At 42.7% G+C, this 24226-nt stretch overlaps 1 protein-coding gene and 1 long non-coding RNA gene across 6 annotated transcripts in view; one reads left to right on the top strand and one right to left on the bottom strand.

The window, feature by feature from the left end:
- LOC124016484 (polypeptide N-acetylgalactosaminyltransferase 13) overlaps positions 1–17477 on the bottom strand; it is a 72897-nt gene extending 55420 nt beyond the window's left edge. For 3 of the 5 annotated variants that reach the window (XR_006835424.1, XM_046332210.1, XM_046332089.1), the window contains exons 1-2: positions 17042–17477; positions 8123–8381 (exon numbers count right to left, since the gene is read on the bottom strand). Coding sequence is in view for 4 of the 5 variants with exons in the window: in XM_046332210.1 (XP_046188166.1) it covers positions 8123–8264 (142 nt within the window). In the remaining variant the exon portion in view is untranslated. Of the gene's footprint in view, positions 1–8122; positions 8382–15607; positions 15698–17041 lie in introns of those variants that run through there. The other 2 variants (XM_046332137.1, XM_046332193.1) reach the window with 2 other exon arrangements.
- Positions 17478–20612: 3135 nt separating this feature from the next.
- LOC124016430 lies at positions 20613–23729 on the top strand. Its single transcript, XR_006835354.1, has 2 exons — positions 20613–21254; positions 22822–23729. It is a non-coding gene; the product is annotated as an uncharacterized LOC124016430 (long non-coding RNA).
- The last annotated feature ends 497 nt before the right edge of the window (positions 23730–24226 follow it).

The raw sequence follows: 24226 nt of genomic DNA, 5'->3' as shown, positions 1-24226 counted from the left end.
GGAAGGAGTGTTGTATGGCATTGAAGCTCGTTTGGAGGTTAGATAGCACAGTGTTCAAGGAAGGGCCAGAAGTATACAGAATGGTGTCGTCTGCGTAGAGGTGGATCAGGGAATCGCCAGCAGCAAGAGCAACATCATTGATATATAAAGAGAAAAGAGTCGGCCCGAGAATTGAACCCTGTGGCACCCCCATAGAGCCTGCCAGAGGACCGGACAACATGCCCTCCGATTTGACACACTGAACTCTGTCTGCAAAGTAGTTGGTGAACCAGGCAAGGCAAACCTAGCGTTCAAACAGGGAAATGGTTCCAATCCTTTTCCCACCATTTATTTTTCACATAGCGGATTTTAGAAACACTTCAAATAAGGTCTGTGGTTCGTGTAGGCTTAATCTAGCGTGACGATGTAAATCTCTCTCGGAAAAGGTGACTTATCAATATATTCGGCTCTATTTACTCTGATCCGAAAATGCTAATTAGCATCAAAGTAGACATAATGCAAGGGTACTAATCCCTGCAAGCCATGTTTTATTTCATTTAACCCTTATTTTACCAGGTAAGTCGACTGAGAACACATTCTCATTTACAGCAACGACCTGGGGAATAATTAAAGGGGAGAGGAGATGAATGAGCCCATTGTAAACTGGGGATGATTAGGTGACCGTAATGGTATGAGGCCAGATTGGGAATTTAGCCAGGACACCAGGGTTAACACCCCTACTCTTACAATAAGTGCCATGGGCTCTTTAGTGACCACAGAGAGTCAGGACACCCATTTAACATCCCATCCAAAAGACAGCACCCTACACAGGGAAATGTCCTGGAGGAAAGAGTGCCTCCTACTGATCCTCCAACACTACTTCCAGCAGCATCTGGTCTCCCATCCCGGGACCAACCAGGACCAGTTTAGCTTCAGAAGCAAGCCAACAGTGGGATGCAGGGTGGTGTGCTGCTGGCCTAACTGACACCTTTGCTAACAGGTGTTCATTTAAAACATGCACAAGACAGTTCACAGAATTGTCCATTTAAAGAAATGTACCCAATTTATTAATTCCTACATTTCACTAACATTAACAGCACAAGCCGGCCCAACAAAAACAGGGGGAAGCGCCTGAGCGTCAGATACTCCTGGTAATTGACATTCAGTGAGCGCCGCACCAGTGTTCATACCCTCGAATCAAGGTGCCTTCGTACAGCGCACCCCACCCATGTCGGGATGTGGCTGTCGTGATCACTTTGCGGGATACAACTCATTCCATGGGTGCCCCCTAACAATAGCAGAGGGTCCCAACACTGGGCCATGGGCCGTAGCCTTAACAGGGACACCCGAAGCAACCGGCTTAGGCTGTGAGATGCGTTCAGGTAAGCGGCTACCACTCAGCGCTGGAAAGGCCATATCAACAATAGCCCCACAGGAACAATCATCATCATCCCCAGTAGGCATAGGCACTGGCAAAAACGCACTTTGTGACCCAGACAAAATTTGTCTAAGCAGAGCCGGAACCCAAACACGCTCCGTGGGGATAGAAAAGTGTGCTATGCGAGTGAGTTGAGTTGAGTCTAGCTCGAGACCCAGAAACAGAATGCACTGAGATGGAGTCAGACGGCTCTTTTTCTTGTTTCTTATGAAGTCTGGAGCAAGATGGCACCGACAGAGAGGATCGCCTTGCTTCTAGTCCTTAGGAAACTATGCAGTATTTAGTTTTTTTATATATTAATTTTTACATTGTTCGCCCAGAAAATCTTAAGTATTATTACATACAACTAGGAAGAACTATTGGATATCAGAGAGACATCAACTTACCAGCACTATGACCAGGAATACGACTTTCCCGAAGTGGATCCTTTGTTTGAACCACCCAAGGCATTTGAACTGTTTCCAGAGGCTGAACCAAAACAATGTCGCCACAGGAGAGGTAGACGGAGTGGCCTTCTGGTCAAACTTCAGAGGTGCGCACACCACCCACCACTTCCGAGTATTTTACTCGTAATGTCCAGGCTCTAGATAACAAGGTAGACGAAATTAGGGCGAGGGTTGCTTTACAGACAGACATCCGGGATTGTAACATACTCTGTTTCACGGAAGCATGGCTCTCTGGGACATGCTGTCGCAGTTGGTACAGCCACTGAGATTCTTTGTGCGTCACACCAACGGGAATAAACATCTCTCAGGGAAGAAAGGTGGGGGTGTATTTTTTCATGATTAATGACTCATGGTGTAATTGTAACAACATACAGGAACTCAAGTCCTATTCACTGGACCTAGAATACCTCACAATCAAATGCTCCCTCCCATGAGAATTCTTGTCCGGTATTGTCACTGTGGTGTATATCCTCCCCAAGCCGACACGACGACCGCCTTCAAGGAACTCCACTTCTCTATGCAAACTGGAAACCATATATCCGGGGCTGCATTTATTGTAGCTGGGGATTTAACAAAGCAAATTTGAGAACAAGGCTACCTAAATTCTATCAGCATATCGATTGTAGTACTCGGGCTGACAAAACACTGGATCATTGCTACTCTAACCTCCGAGATGCATACAAGGCCCTCCCTCACCCTACGTTCGGCAAATCTGACCAGGACTCCATTTTGCTTCTCCCCTCCTATAGGCAGAAACTCAAACAGGATGTACCAATGACAAGGACCATTCAACGCTGGTCTGACCAATTGGAATCCATGCTTCAAGATTGTTTTGATCACGCGCACTGGGACATGTTCCGGGTAACCTCAGAGAATAATATAGATTTATACGCTGATTCAGTGAGTGAGTTTATAAGGAAGTGCATAGGAGATGCTGTTCACACTGTGACTATTAAAACCTACCCTAGGGTTCCCGAGTGGAGCAGCAGTCTAAGACACTGCATCTCAGTGCAAGAGGCGTCACTGCAGTCCCTGGTTCGAATAAAGGCTGCATCACATCCGGCTGTGATTGGGAGTCCCATAGGGTGGCGCACAATTGGCTCATCGTTGTCCGGGTTTGACCGGGGTAGGCCATCATTGTAAATAAGAATTTGTTCTTAACTGACTTGCCTAGTTAAATAAAGGTTCAATAAATAACCAGAAACTATGGATAGCTGGTGGCATTCGCGCAAAACAGAAAGTACAAACAAACGCATTTAACCATGGAAAGATGACTGAGAATACGGGCGAATACAAACAGTGTAGTTATTCCCTCCGCAAGGCAATCAAACAAGTGAAGTGTCAGTATAGGGACAAAGTGGAGTCGCAATTCAACGGCTCAGACACGAGACGTATGTGGCAGGGTCTACAGGCAATCACGGACTACAAAAAGAAAAACAGCCACATCACGGACACAGAAATCTTGCTTCCAGACAAACTAAACATCTTCTTTGACTGCTTTGAGGATAATACAGTGCCACCGACGCGGCCCACTACCAAGGACTCCCTTCTCAGTGGCGCCAACGTGAGTAAGACATATAAACGTGTTAACCCTCGCAAGGCTGCCAGCCCAGACAGCATCCTAGCCACATCCTTAGACATGTGCAGACCAGCTGGCTGGTGTGTTTATGGACATATTCAATCTCTCTCTATCCCAGTCTGTTGTCCCCACATGCTTCAAGATGGTCACCATTGTTCCTGTACCCAAGAAGGCAAAGAAAGGTAACTGGAGTTAATGACTATCGCCCCGTAGCACTCACTTCTGTCATCATGAAGTGCTTTGAGAGACTAATCAAGGATCATATCACCACCTTACGTGTCACCCTAGACCCACTGCAATTTGCATACCGCCCCAATAGGTCCACAGACGATGCAGACGATGTAATCTCCAAACTCATCATTAAGCTTGAGGCCCTGGGTCTCAACCCCGCACTGTGCGATTGGGTCCTGGACTTCCTGATGGGCCGCCCCCAGGTGGTGAAGGTAGGAAACAACCTCTCAACTTTGCTGATCCTCAACACTGGGGCCCCATAAGGGTGCATGTTCAGCCCTCTCCTGTACTCCCTGTTCACCCATGACTTCGTGGCCATGCACACATCCAACTCAATCATCAAGTTTGCAGATGACACAACAGTAGTAGGTTTGACCAACAACGACGAGACTTTGACATAGGGACCACTCAGATTGCCTGCTTCTTGAGACGGCAGATACACTATACATACATATGCGGACACACCTTCAAATGATTGGATTCGGCTATTTCAGCCACACCCGTTGCTGACAGGTGAATAAAATCAAGCACACAGCCATGCAATCACCATAGACAAACATTAGCAGTAAAATGGCCTTACTAAAAAGCTGTCACTTTCAACGTGGCACCGTCATAGGATGCCAACTTTCCAACAAGTCAGTTTGAAAAATATCTGCCATGCAAGAGCTGCCCTGGTCAACTGTAAGTGCTGTTATTGTGAAGTGGAAGCATCTAGGAGCAAGAACAGCTCATCCGCAAAGTGGTAGGCCACACAAGCTCACAGAACGGGACCGCCAAGTGTCCTCAGTTGCAACACTCACTACTGAGTTCCAAACTTCCTCTGGATCAGCACAATAACTGTTCATCGGGAGCTTCATGAAATGGGTTTCCATGGCCGAGCAGCCGCACACAAGCCAAAGATAACCATGGGCAATGCCATGCGTCGGCTGGAGTGGTGTAAAGCTCGTCGCCATTGGACTCTGGAGCAGTGGATACGCGTGCTCTGGAGTGATGAATTATGCTTCACCATCTGGCAGTCCGACTGACGAATCTGGGTTTGGCGGATGCCAGGGGAACACTACCTGCCCGAATGCATAATGCCAACTGTAAAGTTTGGAGGAGGAGGAATAATGGTCTGGGGCTGTTTTTCATGGTTAAGGGAAGGCCCCTAAGTTCCAGTAAAGTACAATGACATTCTAGATGATTCTGTGCTTCCAACTTTGTGGTAACCGTTTGGGGAAGGCCCTTTCCTGTTTTAGCATGACAATGCCCACATGCACAAAGTGAGGTCCATACAGAAATGGTTTGTCAAGATTGGTGTGAAAGAACTTGACTGGCCTGCACAGAGCCTTAACCTCAACCCCATCAAACACCTTTGGGATGAATTGGAACGCCAACTGCGAGCCAGGCAATTTATTTTTAACATGGGGGTTACCCTGCCGACCTGTACATAGGTACTGGCGATAAAGCACCTTGTAACCTAGCTGGGAATGGGACAGACAGCTCTGAAAAATGGACCCCATTTCTTTGAAATTTTATCTTATTCCTAGGAATGAAAAGTGTTGAGCTGGAGACAGGCAGCTCATTTGGGTGCTCATATGAACCAGAGAGACTACATGTAGGATAATAGCGTGATGATGTCTAACCCTGCTCGTTCCCTCGACTCCGCTTCCAACAACTAATCGTCCATAACCTGTATCACATAGGGACTAGTGAGGTACAGGCAGGAATCAGCAATGAATCCCAGTAATGAGCCACTAATGCGGGAGGTGCACCCCCTTGTGGACAGTGACCCAACTTGTTACGCTCACCCTGGGGAGATTGATATACTCCTTGAACCCTGTGAACACTGGAACAAGGGTAACTGTATAGCCTGCATGAAGCCCCCCTCCTTTACGGGCACAGGGGGCTCTGGCAATGGCTGATGTAGTACCCCGTTTAACAAATGTGGCGGCACTGTTGTCACAGTACTGTTTTTGCGGAGGGGAGCACTGGTCATTCAGACCCGTGCCAAGGACCCTCGCTCTGGGGGTTACTCCAGCCAAGTGCTCGGGGGGCTGCTTTTTCATCGAAGGTGCACGCAAACCCTGTGCACCTCGAGTAGCCTCCCGTAACTGGTGACAGAGTGCACAGGAGCCAGGCAGCCACTGCATACCCCACGCCCAGACAGCCACCGCATACCCCACGCCCAGGCAGCCACCGCATACCCCACGCCCAGGCAGCCACCGCATACCCCACGCCCAGGCAGCCACCGCATACCCCACGCCCAGGCAGCCACCGCATCTGTTCATTTAACTTTGACTTGGAGTCCGTGGTAAATGCCACGACAACCGATGACTGGGGGCATGATCTCGTCTTGGTCGTTTTCTTAGACATCTTACTCATTGCAACAGCAAATTGAAGAATAACTAATTGTTTGTGATTAGAAAATGTATGAGAACAAGTTCAACCTTTTGCACACAACGCCCAGAGGGTGAGCCCGCTCTACCACTATGGGACAGTTTAGGTGGCACAACCTAAGACAGTCTCGTCTTCCAATTGTTTGTTTTAGTAGCGTGAATCACTCCGGTTCACGCTGAGGGGAAGAGCGGAATATATGAAGGAATTAAATCAGAGCTTATCAACTGTGGAAGGCGGGGCTTCCAGCGAGGTGCGGATATCATTGGCCTTGTCGGTCATGATGGTAGATCTTTCAACCAAAGTCGCAAGAGTGCGACTCCCCATTGTATGTTGTACTAAAGTTGACTGACTGAAAGGGAACAACTTTTGTTGTGTCATGATCATGAAATAATTATCTTGTGATAACGACAAAGCAACTTTTGTTATGTCGTGATCATGAGATAAATAAGTTGTGATCTCAACATAACGAGGGAATATCAAATATACAATACTACACAGAAACTGTAGTATTTACTAGTATCTACTAGTCATAAGTGTACTGAGTTAAAGGGACTCAATCAAATTATAAAATTACATGTTGGTGAACTATCCCTTTAAGAATGGCAAAAAAAGGCCTCAATCAAAAACCATTAGCCAACCAAATCAATTTGATTATGTTCATTGGAGACTCTTAAAGCAGACTCTTAAAGCAACAGTAAATCAGAGAATGGGTGACAGACTGCCAAAGGACTAAGCCATCCATTCCCCCAAAAGCTTACACTGATATATTTAGAGTCTGAAAAGAACTCAATGCCGAGCACATGTATCAAATCGGCTAACACCATTTAAATTGAACTAAGAGCATAAGTAAATCGTATGTAACGTCAGGCACTGTTGTGATGGAAATTAGTCTGGAATCCAGAAGGCGACATAGATTTTTAGCTTCTTTCTGGAGTTTCTCTCCCCATTCTAACCTTGAAAGCAGCTTAGCGGGCCATTTGTAAACTTGCTTATTGGAAAGGACATGTAAGGAAATGCTGGGCCAAAGAAGGAAAGGACACTCCTGTGGATAAGGTTGATTAACTAGGGCAGTGCTTTTTCTAGGCACAAGTGACATAAATATACACTTAAGGCACCGCTGCCACTACGGACCCCCAACCAGGAAGTAAGGGCCTCAACTTACTGTTAGTGAGGATAGTGGAATACACAACGAGCAATTTCAAAATGTGGTAGTGCTTCATCAGTTTCCCTCTTGTTATGTCAGGTATTGACAGTCACTCAATTAGTCCATGTCAGCTAACATTTTACAAGTTAGTCTACCCTACTATCTAAACCTTGTAATAATTATGGCCCGAATTACATGCAAGGCACCTGCCCAAGGGCCCTGACAGCCAGGGGGCCCCCAATGATTTTGTTAGTTACTCTCACTCAAATATCATAGGAACATGGCATAAGTCATGGCAAAATGTGTAGAATGGCAGAACATTTACTTTAGAACTGAAAAAAATGCCACTCCATCCCATGTCAAAATGTGTAGAACTGCAGGAAATCAGCATTAAACAGCAACATTTTCTAACCATCCCATGGCAAAATGTATAGAACTGCAAGAAATTAGCTTTAAAAAATGCTAGAAACGGCCCTGAACCAGGGATTTGAGACGTAACCATGGTTTTCACTCTCAAGGAAAAAAACGTAAGGTATCTTAATTCTGCACTCAGTCTGAGATTCAACAAGTAACTCCGTTGCTTTTCTTTGAAGTTTAGTGTGGTATTTGTTCTCTAAACTTTCCGCAAATGTAATAGCAAGGTAATAACATAAGAATAGTGTTCATTTTTATTGGACTACCTTGTGGAGTTGGCAAATCTGTCATGGTGACTGCTTCGCAGGACCACCAACCCATATCTACAGAGGAAAGTATATTCTATTGAATCCATTGGCTTCTATAGAAGTTATGAGTTTTGCTTGTTTCACCAACCATCAGTGCTCTGTCTGTGTGTGTCTGAAGTAAGCATTGTTGTTGTTGTGTCTTGCTGGTGACAAATCCAATTTCCCCCTGTGGTATTAATACAGTTTATTCAATTCAGGGCTCACCTCTCAGAGCAGGCAGCATTGAGCGATCCTTCCTGTCGTCACATTTGTTACATTCACTGAAGTAGAGCAACAGGAAGACATCCACCAGCACCCAGACCAGCGAAGTGGTCAGCACCACCTTACAGTAGACAAACCGCCGCATCGCCCTCTACGTGACGTGGTGTCGGGGAGGAATCAGCAGGCGGGCCCCTGACAGAGAGCAGGAACTCAAACCAGCGGAGGGGAGATTGAGCGTGGGGCACACAGGGACAGCATCCCGCTACATAGAGATGAGAGCAAAACCAAACAACATGGTTAGATAGAGAACTTTAACAACCGTACAAAAGTAAACTTCACTTATGGAATGTTAATATCGATCATTGGGAGAATGACACTGAAGTGAACAAGACTTGTTCAATTTAGTGATTCCACCATACAGCTTCCACCGCTTACTTCCTTTGAAGATGTACAGTTAACTGCCAAAATAAAGGAAACACCAACAGCGTGTTTTAATAGGGTGTTGAGCCAGAACAGCTTCAGTGCACCTTGGCATAGATTCTACAAGTGGCTGGAACTCTATTGGAGGGATGTAACGCCATTCTTCCAGAGAAATTCCATCATTTGGTGTTTTGTTGATGGTGGTGGAAAACGCTGTCTCAGGCACCGCTCCAGATTCTCCCATAAATGTTCAGTTGGACTGAGATCTGGTGACTGAGACAGCCAGGGCATATGTATGGTTTACATCGTTTGCTCATCAAACCATTCAGTGACCACTCATGCCCTGTGGATGGGGGCATTGTTATCCTATGGGGGCATAGCCATGGTAGCCAAAATAATGGCCTGACCAGCATTTTTATACATGACCTAAGCCTGATGGGATGTTAATTGCTTAATTATCTCAGGAGCCACACCTGTGTGGAAGTGTAACGAGTGCGCTGGGTAGCAAGTTCAGGGAGTGCATCATTTAATGACCAAAACAAGAAATGCAGACAGGAAACAGAAACAATAATGCCTGGGGAAGGTACCAAAGGGAGTGACATATATAAGGAAGGTAATCAGGGAGGTGATGGAGTCCAGGTGAGTCTGATCAGGCGCAGGTGCACGTAACGATGGTGACAGGTTTGCACCATAACGAGCAGCCTGGGTGCCTTAGAGGAGGGAGAAGGAGCAGACGTGATGGGAAGCAACTGCTTTCAATATACTTTGTATCCCTCATTTACGCAAGTGTTTACATTATTTGGGAAGTTACCTGTACATTTTGTATGGAACATAGCTGTTGACGATGACTTGGTATTTTTCCAGTTCAGAGGAAAGCAGCAAGCAAATTCCTCCGTCAGAGTCTGCTTATCCTCTCTGGTGTTATTGGCTGCTTTGCCTGGACCAGGCAGATAGATTTCAGTCCAATGAGAATGTTTGTGGGGAACAGAAATCTCAATGGAATTAAGTGAATGCCTCACTAGTATTCAACATGAAAAACACCATCATTTCCTCTGGAATATGACTTTCTCTGACTGGAATTATAGGCTTACAGTCAGAGGCAACAAGCTGCATTCAATTCAGCCTGTATGAAACCGTGTGCATGTCAAATGGCAAAGGAAAAGACAGGTCTATAAGAAGCAGCTGTCAGTCAGAAGACAACAACATGGAGAGATTACTCGTAATATGAACCATTACATAGCTACCTGACAACAACTCCGGCAAGATAGTGATTGGTTAGATCACAACTCAAATAGAGCATGCAATATTTTCCTTCTAAAAATGTCAATCTCCAATCCAATTTAATGATGTACAGTAAGGCTTGTGTGACTGAAACATTTGCATTATTGTAAAGAAATATCTATGATGCCAAAGTCTTACATTTTTATTTTGGTGAGGCAAGGAGGCCATAATGACGTAATAGACTATCAAATATTTTGTGTCTTACACACAAAATCTAGTATTGGACTGTTCTGTGGTGCATTAAGTTTCTAGAAACTCGATCATCTAACCACTCAAAAATAATACATGTCAACAGAAACAAGACCGTGTGTGTGTGTGAGCATGCGCGTGTTTGTGTGTTTTTGCATGTGTGTTTGTGCGTGCGTGTCATTGCATTTTTGTTTACCCGCATTCTCCAATATGCTCAAGGCCCCCGTGCCAATGGGTGATTCTTGTAACACCCTTCTAGCCTCCTCCCCACGACATCTGACTGATCTCATGTCCGTATCATTCTCCTGCAGCATAGGGCAGTGTAGTGTTGTCTTTGTACTACCAGCATCATCTCTGCTCTCTGTCTATGTCCATCACAGTAGATGACTAGCCTGCCCTGGGCTATCTGTTGCCTCATCCAAAAACAAGCCAGGGTGTCCATATCGACATTATAACATTTAAAAAATGTTGTTTTTACAGGAACTTACTGGCAGTAGGTTACCTTTAAGTTACCGTAAACTAAAACAAAAGTACAGTATGTTACCGAAAATGTCAATGTACTTTTGGTTGAACTGTCATAAGTAGGCCTACAAAGCTTAACCAGATGTGTAGGCTATATAAGGTTGGACACTACCCCCCAAAAGGCTTCGAGAATGACAGTCCAAAAAAAGAAAGACTCCCTTGTGTGCAATGTTGTCATCAGTCGCAAAGGACTTTCCCAAACCATACAAATGTATACCCATGTATCGATTTTGGTGATAAGGTATTCAGATCTAAATCTTATCATGTATTTCAAAAACTCCATGACTCTGCTTGATATCCAAGACACCAACACCTAGTAACATTGGGCATGGAACCTTACACTACCTTCACCATATTTAATTTGATGGTAATTTCTGCTAACAAAAAATCTGATCATGTCTGCTGCGTCCCTGCTCGACCATCTGCTTGGTACTGTCGAGTGCTATGTTTGGGTCTGGTGCCACCAACTACGCTGGAGGTGACGATAGCAGTCCCCTCTGAAGCGGCTGGGTCATTAGTCCAACCATCTGCACAGATTAATATTTCCTGTCTGTTGAGCAGTGCACTGCAACAAGGTCTCTCCTTCATTACTAGAGTGTGCCGCTCTCCTTTCATTTTTTTAAATGTTCTACTCCGCTAGCCAGCACCTCGCCTAAATAGGCGTGCGTTTCTTTCGCCTCTAGACTCGCCCTTCATTACAGCACACAATTCAGCTGAAACACTTGTCTAAACAACATCAAACATTATTGACTTCACCAGAGCTTTGGTACTTTACCCACGGAGCCAAAAGTGTTACATCGATTGACAGCTCAGGCTCTGTGACAGTTACAGTATCCATAGGCTTCTACTCATCAAGCAAGGCTGCTCAAACAATGGCAATTGACAATTCGCTTTGCCCCAGAAGTTTGGGCAACCAATCACAGATCTTGAATGGATAGCAACTGTCATCAAGTCCAAAACCTCTGGCAAGTTTACGTTTGAATCACATCAAAGCCACTGAGGCATTACAAAATCAAAGAGTTTTCATCCAAAAATGAGTTGTTTAAATTACTAAATAATTGAACAGTGCAACAGGGGTACTTGCTACTGTGATTTCTGAAATGCAGAGACTGTTGATTTAGTATTTTTAGAATCCAAAAGTATACTTTTGTTTCATTGTTTGCTAGCTCAGCTAGTTAGCTAGCTAGTTCTCAGTCTTCTTGACCACCCAACCTTGCTAACGCTAGCGAGCCAGTTAATATAACTTGTTTTTTCTAAATGTATGTTAGAATGTTATGAAAACAACATTAATCTGCTGTCGACATCGGGATATGATTTAAGAGCACTATTTAGCTCCAAAAGTGGTTAGTAACTTTGGCTGCATGCTGACAGTGCATTCAGAGCCATCCAGTGGCTAGCCACACTACAACCTTCATTTTACCAGGTTCCTGTGTAGCAACTGTAATGACAGTCCACCACAACATACCAGGGGTAGTCTGTGTTTAATTTCATTGTGTATTAAAAACACAGTTTGAGATCATTGTGAGGGGATTTCGCCAGTGGTTAGAAAGGGGAATTGGGCTTCCTGTTGTTGTCTGAGGTTGCAACAGTAACCAAGGGGGGTGGGGCTTAGCAAAGGGTCAAATAAGGTCTAATACTCTCTACCATTTCTGACTGGTTTATTCTTAGATCACAAACACAGTTATCTGAAGTACTTGAGTACAATCCAGAAGCAGACTGAACTTCTCTTGTGTACAGGGAGGGATCTGAAGTCAGCAATTATGACAGAGAGCACTTTGAGCCCAATCTTTCTCTTTTTTCAGAATATGAGAAATCAGCACAAATCATCCAGCGTTGGGCCTTCAGGATACATGAAATGATTATCAGGATGGACTATAGGGCTGATACTCTTAAATCTGTCCTTCGCTCCAATCCAATGGGTTGCTGTGACAGCTTAAATAACAAAGGGAAGAGGTGTGCTGTGCTACTAAAGTACATGAGCGAACACTAGTGTCATATCTATTGGAAACACTTCTTTAGTGTATGCAGGGCTGCCAAAACCCTATCCTGGAGTTCTACTGTCCTGTAGGTTCAGTCAAACCCTAATCCAACATACCCGAAACAGCTAGTTAAAGCTGAGATCGGCAAAGGTTGAAACAGCGCCACTGGTCGCCCCAGGTGCATTTGTAATTGTTTTTGTTTTGTTGGCTAAACTGAGGTGAGCAGCATGGTGAAGAATAATTGCAATATATTTTGCTGTTCTATCGCACGCCTGGATCCTGATCTGGTGAGCGTATATATACACTGAACAAAAATATAAATGCAACATGTGAAGTGTTGGTCCCATGTTTCACGAGCTGAAATAAAATATCCCAGTAATTTTAAATACTCACAAAAAGCTTATTTCTCTCACATTTTGTGCACAAATTTGTTTACATCCCTGTTAAGTGAGCATTTCTCCTTTACCAAGATAATCCATCCACCTGACAGGTGTGCATATCAAGAAGCTAATTAAATATCATGATCATTACAAAGGTACAATAAAAGCTGGTGCTGGGGTTAATGAAATTTGCAGTTTTGTTACATAACACAATACCATAGAAGTCTCAAGTTTTGAGGGAGCATGCAATTGGCATGCTGACTGCAGGGATGTCCACTAGAGCTGTTGCCAGATAATTTAGTGATCATTTCTCTACCAGAAGCCGCCTCCAACGTCATTTCAGATAATTTTTCATTAAGCCCATGTGTAACCACGCCAGCCCAGGACTTCACATCCAGCTTCATCACTTGCGGGATCATCTGAGACCAGCCACCTGGACAAATGATGAAATTGAGGATTATTTATGTCTTCAATAAAGCCATTTTGTGGGGAAAAACTAATTCTGATTTGCTGGGCCTCGTTCCCGAGTGGGTGGGCCTGGCTCCCCAGTGGGTGGGCCTATGCTCTCCCAGGCCCACCCTTGGCTGCACCCCTTGCCCAGTCATGTGAAATCCATAGATTAGGGCCTAATTTATTTATTTCAATTTACTGATTTCCTTATATGAACTGTAACTCAGTAAAACAGTTGAAATTGTAGCCAAAGACATGTATGTAATCTCGTGAGATCAGCATGATCATACAAGGCTATGCTTTATTTGAGTTGTACTTAAAACCTACAGGACCATAAATCTCTAGGAAGAGGGTTGGTCAACCCTGGTGTAACGTAAATATAGTATCACTATTGATTAAGACCATTATAAAGTGAGAGACAACCCACAGAATGTGATATGGTGGAAAGCCAAGAACACACTCCTTGGTCAGCAGGGTAGCCTAGTGGTTAGAGCGTTAGAGTGTTGGAGCAGCAACCGGAAGGTTGAAAGTTCAAATCCCTGAGCTAACAAGGTACAAATCTGTCGTTCTGTCCCTGAACAGGCATTTAACCCACTGTTCCTAGGCCGTCATTGAAAATAAAAATGTTGTTCTTAACTGACTTGCCTAGTTAAATAAAAAGTTTCACTCAGCAACTAACAGATAGAGACTAGAGGGAACATATTGACTCTCATCTGTTATTTTATACATCTGAACTGATCTAAAGACACCTTGTCCATAACAAATAAGCTAAGTGAGACGTAACTTGTTGACCTATTTTAGAACCAACCCACTCCTTAGGGCCGGTGTTATGGGTGGGCATTAGGAGGCCTGGCCCACCCTACTGTGCCTCCTTGCCTGCCCAAATAAAATACGGAAATATTGATCATTTATTTGACAGAGACGGGCGCCGACAGAAAGACGCGTCAATCTCAGATAAACAGCGCCCCTCTGTCTCAGTATTTGTAGACCATGTATCTGATGCTGTCTGGACAAAAACAGTATGGCATGTCATACTTTTTCTGGCCAGACAGCATCGGATACATGGGCTACATAATATATTATAGTAAAACAGAGGGGTGCTGTTTCGTAAAATCTGTCCAGACTGAGTCCAATGCGTTTCTATGGACATAAGATATATGTACACCAGTGGAGGCTGCTGAGGGGAGAATGGCTCATAATAATGGACGGAACGCAGAAAATTGAATGGCATTATATAGGCCCACAGATCTCTGGTTTCAGGCAAAATTATATAATTACTCATGTCTAAATAAAATCATTAAAATACTTCACCAGAGAGCATGATTTAGCCATGGAGGATCATTAGCTTCTTATAAAGCTGTGGGGCATCCACAGCTGTGCTAAAGGCGTCACTACAGACCAGGGTTCAATCCCGGGCTGTATCACAACCGACCGTGATCGGAAGTCCCATAGGGAGGCGCACAATTGGCCCAGCGTCGTCTGGGTAAGGGGAGGGCTTGGCCGGGTGGGCTTTACTTGGCTTATTGTGCTCTAGTGACTCCTTGTGGTGGGCTGGGCACCTGCAGGCTGACCTCAGTCGTCAGGTGAACGGTGTTTCCGCCGACAGATTGGTTCGGCTGGCTTCCGGGCTATGTTTCAGAGAATGCATGACTTGACCTTCACCTCTTGGGGATTTACAAGAGTTACAACGATGAGGCAAGATCAAAATTGGAGAGACATTTTTTTTTAAATACAAATGTTTTTTTTGCTAAGTATCGTTTCAAATCACAAGTGCATAGGTCTATGCCTATTTGGGAAGCATGCAATTTGGGCAGTGTGTGTGGCAATATGTCTGGCTGATTATTGAGTTGCTGCTGTCAGTGAAAAGCATCTCTAATGTGTGAAGACAATGTGTCTTTGAATTTAATTTTAAATGTTGAGACAAGAAGAAGAGGATATGGCCTGTCTCTCTCCAGATTGCATGCACTCAGCTCTCCAGAATTGTCTCAGCTGTCTCCCACCAATTCTTGAGCATTCATTGTGTGAATTGTTTGCCCCTTGATTGTTTATTTTTTATCAATTCCCCATTACATGTCACCAGTAGGCGTACTAAATGTACCATTAATCTCCATAATTTGGTTCCACTAATTTATGTTGATACATGTATTAATGACAGTCATTTAATGTTACTATTCTCATTCTCGGAGTGGAAATGCTGTTTGAAGGGTTTATTCATAACCATAATTTACGAGTTTTGATTTGCTTCCTGATTGTCTTAATTAACTCACCACGTCCATAACTAATATGCTTCGCTTCTCATGGATGTTTTCTTCAACTCGCACAGTAAGTCAATGAAGTCTCTTTATATTCAGTGGAATGTCGTTAAAAAAAACAGCTGTCTGTCCCGAGCTCACTGGCGCGGGAAACTCTGAGGAACAAAAATAGGCTGGTTGATACAATGTAGCACTTCACATAGCGCTAGCTCAAGAAAACCGACAGAAAGGGAGGCAGACAGGCGGAATATGAGAGATTAATGCGATTGAAAGAACCTTCATTTTCATCAGGATATTTTCTTCTGTTTTTATTTGTCAGCTTTAGGCCTGTGTATTTTGCTTTGTTGACTAAGTTATAGGCCTACTGCTGTATTGGCCTGGGCTATAGGCTATCTCTGAGTTCCATGCGCTCATTTCTTTTGTTGCCAATGGATCAGGGTATATCAATATGGTAGAGGCTGGTGCTCTTACATTAGTTGAATTTTAACCTTAAGATTTGTATCATTTTAATTCAGATGTTTATGATTCACCACGTGACAATGATTTTGAGAACGGAAAATGTTATTAATGAAATGAAACTGTTCCACAAAATGCGCATATGAATATAATCATAACTGGCATGCAGATAGGTATAAATGGTAGGATAAATTGTAAGCTTCCCCAAACTTGAAACTCAAGAGCCGCTTTGAGTCTTTACCATAACACCCATAACAAAAATGTGCCATATAAGAGGTCACTTTAAGAATACATGCCTGCCCATAGAAATCAAATGTCCATCCAACTGATTCGTTCTGGCGCCGGCCCTGCAACTCCTTTACTGTTACCAATGCCTCACTGAAGGGTAGTCAAGGCAGTCTATTCAGGAAGTAAACTGAAATTCCAATTAAATAATTGAAGGCCATCTACTTTCAATTACTGTTCAATAAGCTCAAAAAGAGAAGCGCTGTATGTTCAAGATTTTTCCATTTTCGGGTTTTAAAATTCAAATCACTTCTTGAATTGCCTGACTTCGAATGGACCCCAACCCTAAGTCACACCTATATCTCTAGAGGTAAAATACTACCATATTGTATGACTACATTTTATCCATGATATCTGACCTCCACGATAATCCAGTCATTATGATGGATGAGTAGGCTATTGACTTCAAAACGCTGCAGAAGTCAAGGTGTAGCCTATATCCAGGCTACAACTTTGGCCTGCTTTCTCTACCAATGCTAAAATATTCTAATTGGAATGCTAGTAACAATATTACAACAAATGTTGCAAATATGTATTAGTATTCAATCAAACAGGAATACCCACATGTCTTGTAATATCTAATAGACAGTCTAGACTTAATATATAAATGGAACACTGTCCCAAACAAATGCTGAAAGATGAAAACACGTCATTCATAAAATGTAATTTTGTAGGCTACAGTAAAAATAACAAAACTTCAATACTTACAGAAAATACGTATTCTGTGAATCAATAAATGCAATGATGGAAGTCTCTACTGCCAACAACATGTTGCATTGGGTTAACAACACTAATAGCCTAATTCACAAATAATGTTTGATTGCTTGAAATGATCGGCCTATTAGGCTACTTCGATATTATTCTATTTACATCAAAGAATCAATCCAAAGGTCCCGCAGACAGGAAACCTATATATGAACGAAGAGCATAATTTCACGTCCCTATGATGTTGCTGGTTGGCAACCGTTATTGCGTGATACCTATTAACGTTTCTCCTGGTCCCTCTTCAGAATGCATTGCAGTAGTCACGACCCGACCCGCACCGATACATTGTAAACGAGTTCCCTTGCATTCTATTTGATATGCAGCGCAAATGATGTCTTTGGATCCACCTATTCTCCGAAAGAATCATATATAGCCGGGTAACCGCAGACGGACAAGCGATACGTTCTGGTACAATCTAACGTGAAAGCAGTACAGGCAAATGTAATTTTTCTCATCCGTGGTTGGCTGTAAGTCTTGTCGATCACAAAGCCATGCTCATAGCACCAAGGGCGTATGGTAAATGTATTTTTCTCCGTGTCCATCACATGGGAAATAGCCTACGCACAATACTCAAATACTGTACATACACCTTCCTAATTTTGAGTTTAATATGAATGATATGTTGGCTATATGATAATGTAAGTACTGCAGTTTTTACACAGTTCATTATTTGTACAAATGTAGGCTGTGTAAATCATGAATAAATAGTTATAACCCGTTGGTTGAAATTGTGTGACTGTAGTTTGGTGCTTCCTGAGTAATGGGTCGATATAGCCTATATGAATAATAATATTAATTATTATATGCCAATTCAACCTAGATAAGTATAACACATGTTGTACATTACAAACCAATATTACCCAGAATAATTAATAATTTCTCATTCTGGCATTGATTATGATCACAACAAAACTGAACTGATACACAGATAATGTGTTGAGTATGCCAGCTTTGCAACCTAGACTTTCTTGGCACAGCTCTGTTCACAAACAGTGGTGTCACTTTTCTACATCAAATAGTATAAAACACTGCCATCTGCTGATGATTTACCGGTAGTTGCGAGCCAGGGATGGCCAGAGGTGTAGCATGTTCATGTCTATTATCCCAATAATGGAACATTTAGTAATCTTTCAGCTTCCAAACGCATTACATTTATAAGTATTTTAAAAGTTAGGCATTCATATCAATACAGCAAATGTACAGTAGGCTAGGTCTTAGAGCTATAGTTCTGTCCAAACATTGGGCATAATAATAATTTAAAAGATATGCATAGCTCAGACCAGAATGGTCCCTTTTCCCAAGAACACTAAGGTAACCTGCCTAAATGGCTGTCAACCCGTAGCACTCACGTCTGTAGCCATGAAGTGCTTTGAAAGGCTGATCAACACCATTATCCCAGAAACCCTAGACCCACTCCAATTTGCATACCGCCCCAACAGATTCACAGATGACGCAATCTCTATTGCACTCCACACTGCACTTTACCACCTGGACAAAAGGAACACCTACTTTAGAATTCTATTCATTGACTACAGCTCAGCGTTCAACACCATAGTGCCCACAAAGCTCATCACTAAACTATGGACCCTAGGATTAAACACCTCCCTCTGCAACTGGATCCTTGACTTCCTGACGGACCGCCCCCCAGGTGGTAAGGGTAGGTAACAACACATCTGCCATGCTGATCCTCAAAATGGAGGCCCCTCAGGGGTGCGTGCTCAGTCCCCTCCTGTACTCCCTGTTCACAAATGACTGCATGGCCACGCACAACTCCAACACCATCATTAAGTTTGCTGACGACACAACTGTGGTTGCCCTGATCACTAACAACAATGAGACAGCCTACAGGGAGGAGGTCAGAGACGTGGCAGTGTGGTGCCAGGATAACAACCTCTCCCTCAATGTGATCAAGACAAATGAGATGATCATGGACTACAGGAAAAGGAGGGCAGAGCGAGCCCCCATTCTCATCAATGGGGCTGTAGTGCAGCAGGTTTAGAGCTTCAAGTTCCTTGGTGTCCACATCACCAGTCGAACTATCATGGTCCAAACACACCAAGACAGTTGTGAAGAGGGCACAACAAAGCCTATTCCCCAGGAGACTGAAAAGATTTGGCATGGGTCCCCAGATCCTCAAAAGTTTGACAGCTGGACCATCGTGAGCATCCTGACCTGTTGCATCACCGCCTGATATGGCAACTGCTAGGCCACAAGGCACTACAGATGGTAGTGCGTACAGCCCAGTACATCACTGGGGCCAAGTTTCCTGCCATTCAGGACCTTAATACCAGGCGATGTCAGAGGAAGGCCCTAAAAATTGCCAGACTCCAGCCACCCTAGTCATAGACAGTTCTCTCTGCTACCGCATGGCAAGTGGTACCAGAGCACCAAGTCTAGGTCCAAAAGGCTTCTTAACAGCTTCTGCCCCCCGTAAGACTCCTGAACAGCTGGTCAGGTGGCTGCCTGGACTATCTGCCCCCCCCCCCTTTTTACACTGCTTCTACTCTCTTTTTATTTTCTATGCATAGTAACTTTACCTACATGTACATGTGGCTCTATGCCAGTTCCCCCTGTATATGACCTCTTTACTGTTATTTTATTGTTGCTCTTTAATTATTTGTTATTTTTCTATTTGCTTCTTTTTATTATTATTCTTTTTTTATTTATTATTTTACCTCAGTTTATTTTAGTAAATACTTTCTTAACACTCATTTTTCTTAAAAACTGCATTGTTGGTTAAGGGCTTGTAAGTAAGAATTTCACTGTAAGGTCTATACCCCTCTACACCTGTTGTATTCGTGGAATGTGACAAATAACATTTGATTTATTTGATTTGATTTGAATTGATGCGTTTGGATGCAATTGGAAAACGAAAATGCATGCATATAATCCTTAAATGATTTATAAATCATTTACATTTATACATTTAATTAATTCATTAATGTTAGATATTCTACATGACATCCACTAGATGTCAATAAAAGTATTGAATATAACGTGCACTTGATTTTGCGTGCCAAAAGTGCGGGGACGACAGAGTTTGGCCTTCACGTCCATTGGGACCGATGGAATGATTCCGAAATAAAAGCAACAACCCTGACTACCCGACGCGTCGTGCGAGCTCGTTCAAGCACATTGTACCCACATCTGAAATTAGAGTTTAAGAATGCGGGTTCGACAGTGGTAAAGACTGTGATGGTAGGCAACAATAAATATTTGCTCAACTACATTGTAAAAAATCATCGTGCTATTGGAAATGTAATCCAAAGTTTCAAGTTTTCACCAAATTGCATATCTTTTTCCCATTAATGGGATGGATGGGATGGGTAGTCGCATGGGCTCCCAAGTGCCACAGCGGTCTAAGGCACTGCATCTCAGTGGTGTCACTACAGTCCCTGGTTCGAATCCAGGCTGTATAACATTCAGCCGTCGTCCGGGATAGGCCCTCATTGTAAATAAGAATTTGTTCTTAACTGACTTGCCTCGTTACATTTTTTTTTAAATAAATGGTTTTCAGCCATACAATTACGCATGGTTCATGCTCATGGCGGCGCTATTGCTGTATGCTCTTGGAAAACAGCAGTCTCCTGTGCTTTCTGAAATGGTTTCACCCAACCAGGTATAATAACCACGGGTTGCTGTAAGTAACATCATAAATGCACTGAGGCTGTGAAGAGGGAACTTGGAAACGTCTAGTAATGCGACGCCAAAGCAGACTGATAGACACCAGAACAAATATAGTCCTACCTGATTTAAAGGTGTTTACTCACTAACCATCTTTTTCTGCAGTTGTGGGGAATTTCTCTGGATTTTTTTTAATCAAGTGCTCTTTTGGCTCTTTTTGGTTGTGCCAACTGAAAATTGAAAAGTGGAGATGAATTCTACCGCTTTCAATCAAACGGACAGTGCAGGACTTTTCAATAAGACTGAAGATATATTTTGCTGTAACTTTTCATCAGTGGTGACTGATAATGGCTTCGTGGCGGCGACTCCGGATGAGAGAAGTCTCTTTCTCATGAGAGTTGTCCAGATAGCAGTTATGTGCGTGTTATCGCTCACGGTGGTTTTCGGTATTTTCTTTTTGGGCTGCAATCTTCTCATCAAGTCGGAGGGAATGATCAACTTTTTGGTGACGGACAGAAGACCATCCAAAGAGGTAGAAGCAGGCATTATTGGGGCATATTAGTAGCCTAAAGGGCGCTTTGGGAGACTTTGTCAAAATGACATGTCCTACCACTGATGCCCAGATGATGAATCCACTTTTCACCAACAGCAGAGACAGAGACAGAGATACATGAATGGTCAAGTATCCACATAAGAACCAGTTTATATTGTTCTGTTCTCGACAGTTTGCGAAAATGTAGGACAGAACAGGCCTATACTTAGACACTGTAGACACGCACATCTCCAATAATTAGAAGAAATTAGCTCTCACTTTTTTGACAAACACTCACGTAATTTAATATCTAGACGCTCTCTAATTGTTATAGCCCTTTTGTCAAAGTGACAATCATTTTTTAAAACTTCAAATACTGTCTCATATTGCTAAAAGCAATGGGGATGAATGAATGTTTGAAAAATGCTTATTGTATGTTTTTTTTGCATACATGCAAGACAGTATAATGATTTGATCAGTGTGCCTAACGCGTTTCCTATTGAACAATTGTAGATAATGAGTGGTTAAATGTATGAACGTTGGAGATATAACAATACAACAACACTAGCTTTGTTTATTAGAATAAATGAATCCCCTAATTATGTTCAATATTTTTTCCTTTTGATTGATTCAGTATTTCCATCAATCTATTCTCAGTGTTAATTTATGAAAATCATGGCTACAGTAGGGCTAGTTGTTAGAGCGTGGCGCTTGTAATGCTAAGGTAGAGGGTTCGTTTCCCGGGAACACCTATTCGTAAAATGTATGCATGTATGGCTAAATTGGATAAAATCATCTATTGAATTGAGGTCATTCTTATTACAAAGCCTTTCAAAATATAACAATTCTTCAACACCAACATATATAAAAAAATATATATATATTATTTATTATTCTCATATCGCAAACTAAACATTTTTATATATCATATTCAAAGTGTGCAAATGGCATTCATTTGACAGGGCACATTGAAAGAGAATGTGTGACATTTGCACCTTGTTGTCTTGCAGCCTAATGGTAGACCACTGAAACCAATGTGATCATAAGGGTTGGTTTTTCCACAATTGATGTGTGACGTCCTGGTCCCATTGATCATTCTGGGTTTTAATGGAAACCTGCCTGACTGTGTTTGTTCCATATCATATGCTCAGGAAATATATACACTCTAAATGCTGGGTTAAAAGCAACCCAACTCTTCGTAGGGTGTAGGATATGCATTATGACCAAAATTAGAATTTAGACCACCATTTGTCTGGGGACCTTAAACATGATCAGTTGACAAATGTATGCCGTTAATCCGCTAGGACTTATCATGCTTTGGTCAATTTATTCTCTCTTAAGTGATGGACTGATATTTTTTTATTACAGTCTTACTGTCTTAGACATAGGCATATATGCACATTATTTACATTCATTATATAAACATACATGTGTAGATGTTTTAAAATACATGTAATTTTACGCACACTATTATTTATTGCACTGCAGTGACTGACATTTTCTCATTTTCTGTCTGCATTATAAAGTTGTTCCTGTATAGACCATTGTGCGGCTTCTCTCCCCTCAGTGAAAGCATCTGTTGTTCTGCTCCTGGCTCACCTCATCTGGGCATCAGCACCACCCCCAGCTCCCCAGGGGGAACCAAACAGCACCTCCACAAAATGATTTGTCTTGTCAACCCAGACCAAGGAGGACGAAGCCACAGCACAATCTGCTGCATTCTGATAGGCCACCTGTGTCCCTGTGCTCTATGGACAGAGTTCAAACTAAAAAGCGACTACAGTCGTTTTACTTCCTCCAAAATCATGCTTCCTGCCTGCCTGGTGGTTGAGGACAAATCAATCTGGCAACCCATCAGAGTTAACTGAATTGCATTTGACATGGCCCATTATGATGTGTTATGATTGATGGACGGCAGCATAGCCTACGGGATGCGTCTCCGGCCAAAGTCCCCAGCCACTATCTCACATATTAATTACAAATAGGACATTTTGTTTGTTAAATGGTCTTTAAAACTAATAATATGTCATTAAGCATTTTATGGGCAGTCATTACAGAGAAATTCATGATATTGCCATTTTCCCTAGATAAAATCTTCTAAGCACAAAAATGTTAATAGTATCTCATACATAAGTGTCAATTTGGTTGAATGTGAGTATACATTCAACACTATACTCTGAGTAACTCAATGAAGTTGAGTTAACCCAATGAAGTGTTACCCATTAGTTGAAATGGTCAGCCAGTAGTCATATAGAGATGGATGATTAGATTACCCTGAATACATTTGTGGTAGACTATGAGTTGTGAAAACTGACCTAACCTAAACTATGTTTAGCATCATCCAGTTATTAAAGCTGATTTAAGATTGTATCATTTTTGTTACTTTCATCAAAGCATCTTCTCTCTTCCTGTATTTAATTGTATTGTATTCTAATCATTTATTGCATTATTAAACATTTATTTCATTTATTTGAATGATTGCAATACTTGGTAATTTCCTTTATAAATTGGGGCGTATGCATCTGTAACTTGTAGGGCTGAGAATAGGTAAGGTACTGGCTCAACAGACAGGGTTGATTAAAGAAAAGGCAGCTGTAGTATGCCACACCTATTTATAACTGCCTTTTAAAGTGTGTGTGTGTGTGTGTGTGTGTGTGTGTGTGTGTGTGTGTGTGTGTGTGTGTGTGTGTGTGTGTGTGTGTGTGTGTGTGTGTGTGTGTGTGTGTGTGTGTGTGTGTGTGTGTGTGTGTGTGTGTGTGTGTGTGTGTGTGTGTGTGTGTGTGTGTGTGTGTGTGTGTGTGTGTGTGTGTGTGTGTAAAGCTCCCACTGAATAACTAATTGGTGAGGAGCCACATTCAAATTGTACATCATGAGTCATGAAAAAAATATAATTAATGGGAAAACGGCAATTACCGGGTGCCGGTTTTGATTGAATAGTGCCCCTGCTATACTTGACTTTCCACTAAAGAAAC

Source organism: Oncorhynchus gorbuscha, linkage group LG01 (genome assembly GCF_021184085.1).
Source record: "Oncorhynchus gorbuscha isolate QuinsamMale2020 ecotype Even-year linkage group LG01, OgorEven_v1.0, whole genome shotgun sequence".
NCBI classification, from domain to species: domain Eukaryota; kingdom Metazoa; phylum Chordata; class Actinopteri; order Salmoniformes; family Salmonidae; genus Oncorhynchus; species Oncorhynchus gorbuscha.
The sequence above is the reverse complement of the archived record's forward strand: the minus strand, read 5'-3'. Positions and strand labels throughout refer to the sequence as shown.